At 45.4% G+C, this 2,908-nt stretch overlaps 1 protein-coding gene across 1 annotated transcript; it reads right to left on the bottom strand.

Moving 5' to 3' along the window:
- Positions 1 to 1,593: 1,593 nt before the first annotated feature.
- LOC108283692 (olfactory receptor 7D4-like) lies at positions 1,594 to 2,532 on the bottom strand. Its single transcript, XM_017500205.2, has one exon. The coding sequence runs from the start codon at positions 2,530 to 2,532 to the stop codon at positions 1,594 to 1,596; it is 939 nt and encodes a 312-aa protein (XP_017355694.1).
- Positions 2,533 to 2,908: the final 376 nt, after the last annotated feature.

Here is a 2,908-nt window from a genome sequence, read left to right as displayed (position 1 = left end):
TTTTTGGCAGGGTCTAGCTTCTCAGAGTTCAAAGGAAACAAATAAACAAAATTTTAAAAAAGAAAAAAAAAAAGGCAGGGTCTCTTTCTGTGTCCCAGGCTAGATGCTGTGGCATGATCACAGCTCACTACAGGCTCAAACACTTGGGCTCAAGCGATCCTCCTGCCTCAGCCCCCCGGGTGGCTGGGACTACAGGCAAACACTGCAATACTTGGCTACTTTTTTTTTTGTAAAGAAAGGATCTCCCTATTTTCCTTATTTTAGTGGCTGTCAAAGCTGATTTTAGAAATGTACTAAACAAACATATGGAGAAATGTTCAACCTCACTAATAAGGAAATAAATTATCCATCAGTCTATTTTAAGTTTGGACATATAACTTGATCTGATACATTCTAAGATTGCAGATTTAACTCTAGGAGGCAAGAATTTATTTTCACTGCTGTATCTCAGGCACCTAGAAAAGTCTGGCATGCTATAAGGTCCAATAAATGCCATCAAAGGATCATTAAGGAAGGCTTTTTTTCAAAAAGTGTCAGATGAATGAACTTGATAAGAGCTAGCGATGGTTAATGGTAAAATGAAATTTTTTTTGTTGTTTTAAGATGGAGCCTCGCTCTGTCGCCCAGGCTGGAGGACAGTGGTGCAGTCTCAGGTCACTGCAAACTTCGTCTCCTCAGTTCAAGAGATTCCCATGCCTCAGCCTCCCAAGTAACTGGGATTACAGGCGACTGTCACCACACCAACTAATTTTTGTATTTTTGGTAGAGACGGGGTTTCACCATGTTGGCCTGGCTGTTCTTGACCTCCTGACCTCATGATCCACTCCTCAGCCTCCCAAAGTGCTGGGATTACAGGTGTGAGTCACCATGCCTGGCCAAAATGAACTATTTCATAACTTTAATCCAACAATGTCTGAGTTGAGTATCTGAACTTGTATTATCCCTCAGGAATCGATACAAACACATTTACAAACACCAAGCTGAGGTGCAGTCATGGAAAATGTAAAAGGAGGAGATGAAAGGGTAGAACTGAAGGATCACAGAGAAGTCTCTTTGTATAAGGCTCATACAAAGTACTCACAGTACTCACAAGGTAGCTTTGACCAAAGACAGAGAAACAGAGTGGGTGATGCACCAAATTCCATGAGATTAAGAGGCAGATTTTTTTTTTTTTTTTTTGAGACATCTCACTATCTTTGTTGCCCAGGCTGGTCTTGAACTTCTGGTCTCAAGTGATCTTCCTGATTCAGCCTCCCAAAGCACTGGGATTACAGGTGTGAGCCACTGCATCTGGCCTACAGGCAGAATTTCTTTAGTTGCTGTAGTTTGGGGACAGGGTCAGGCTCTATTGCCCAGGCTGGAGTACAGTGGCATGATCTCGGCTGACTGCAGCCTCAGCCTCCTGGGCTCAAGGGATCCTCCCACCTCAGCCTCCTGAGTAGCTGGGACCACAGGTGCACACCACCATGCCTGGATAATTTTTATATTTTTCTGTAGAGACAGGTCTTGCTATGTTGCCCAGGCTGGTCCGGAATTTCTTTAGCTCACTACTGCTACCTCTGCTGACTCAAAAGCCCAGGACCAAGGTTCCCATCATTGAGCATAGCGTGTTTTCCCAAGCAGTCTCTCTAGGGTCCTCTTGAAGTCCCTGTTCCGCAAGCAATAGATGAAGGGGTTCAGCATGGGGGTGACCACAGTGTACATGGCCGAGGCCACCATGCCGCGCCAGGAAGAGGACGATGCATTAGAGCTAAGATATACACCAAGGCCTGTCCCGTAGAATAAAGAAACCACAGACAGATGAGATCCACAGGTAGAAAAGGCTTTATGTTTCCCATCTGTGGATGGGATTCTCAGGATAGAGGAGACAATTTGGGTGTAGGAGAAAAGGATCCCTGAGAAGGGCACACAGCCCAGAAGGCCGGTCACCATGTAGAGCAGGATGTAATTGACGTGTGTGTCCGAGCAGGCAAGCGTGAGAACCTGAGCAAGCTCACAGTAAAAGTGCTGAATAACCCAACTGGCGCAGAAGGATAGCCACAGCATCAACAGACTCTGGATCAGGGAGTATGACAAGCTGAGGAGCCAGGACACGAGAACCAGCAGGCCGCAGAGGTGTGGGTTCATGATGACAGGGTAGGACAGGGGATGACAGATAGCCACATACCGGTCATAGGCCATCACAGTAAGGAGAAATGTGTCCATGCCTCCAAAAACCATGAAAAAATACATCTGGGCAATGCAGCCTGCATAGCTGATAGTATTGCTCTGCACCTGGATGTTCACCAGAATCTTCGGGACTGTGGTGGAGGTGAAACAGATGTCAGCCAAGGACAGGCTGGAGAGGAAGAAGTACATGGGAGTATGGAGGTGGGAGTCACAGCTGACAGCCAGGATAATGAGCAGGTTCCCCAGCACCATGACCAGGTACATGGACAGGAACAGTGCAAAGAGCATTAGCTGATCCTCCGGGTCTTGGGAAAATCCAAGGAGTAAAAATTCTGAAACACTTGTTTGATTTCCCAAGTCCATGTTGCTGACACATCAGCTAGACAGTTAAGAAAGGAAAGAAACATGAAATAGATGCTGAACAGCCTCCAAAATCTCTCTGCTTTTTTATTTCTTGAGGTGATTAATTGGATACAAGAGCTTTAAAATTGCAAAACTTAGGAATCCTACGTTCTGTCGTTTGTTATTGGCAACATTTCATGATGTTGAGACTAACCCCTGTTCATTGGCCTCTCGGAGGCTCACCCATTCCATTTTTCTCTGGTTTAGAATCATCAAATCTACAAGATGATCTCAACTTTAGACCTCAGAGATAAAATAGTCCACACCTGCTCTAACACACATAAGGCCCAGTGAATCTTAGACAAGGGTCATCTTTCTTGGTCTAAGGCACAACTAA

This window comes from Cebus imitator, unplaced genomic scaffold (genome assembly GCF_001604975.1).
Source record: "Cebus imitator isolate Cc_AM_T3 unplaced genomic scaffold, Cebus_imitator-1.0 Scaffold263, whole genome shotgun sequence".
NCBI classification, from domain to species: Eukaryota; Metazoa; Chordata; class Mammalia; order Primates; family Cebidae; genus Cebus; species Cebus imitator.
Note: the sequence above shows the minus strand (reverse complement) of the source record. Positions and strands in the feature narration are given on the sequence as shown.

Excerpts from the sequence above, each read along its gene's own strand:
- LOC108283692 (XM_017500205.2), bottom strand. The coding sequence starts at position 2,532 with ATGGACTTGGGAAATCAAACAAGTGTTTCAGAATTTTTACTCCTTGGA.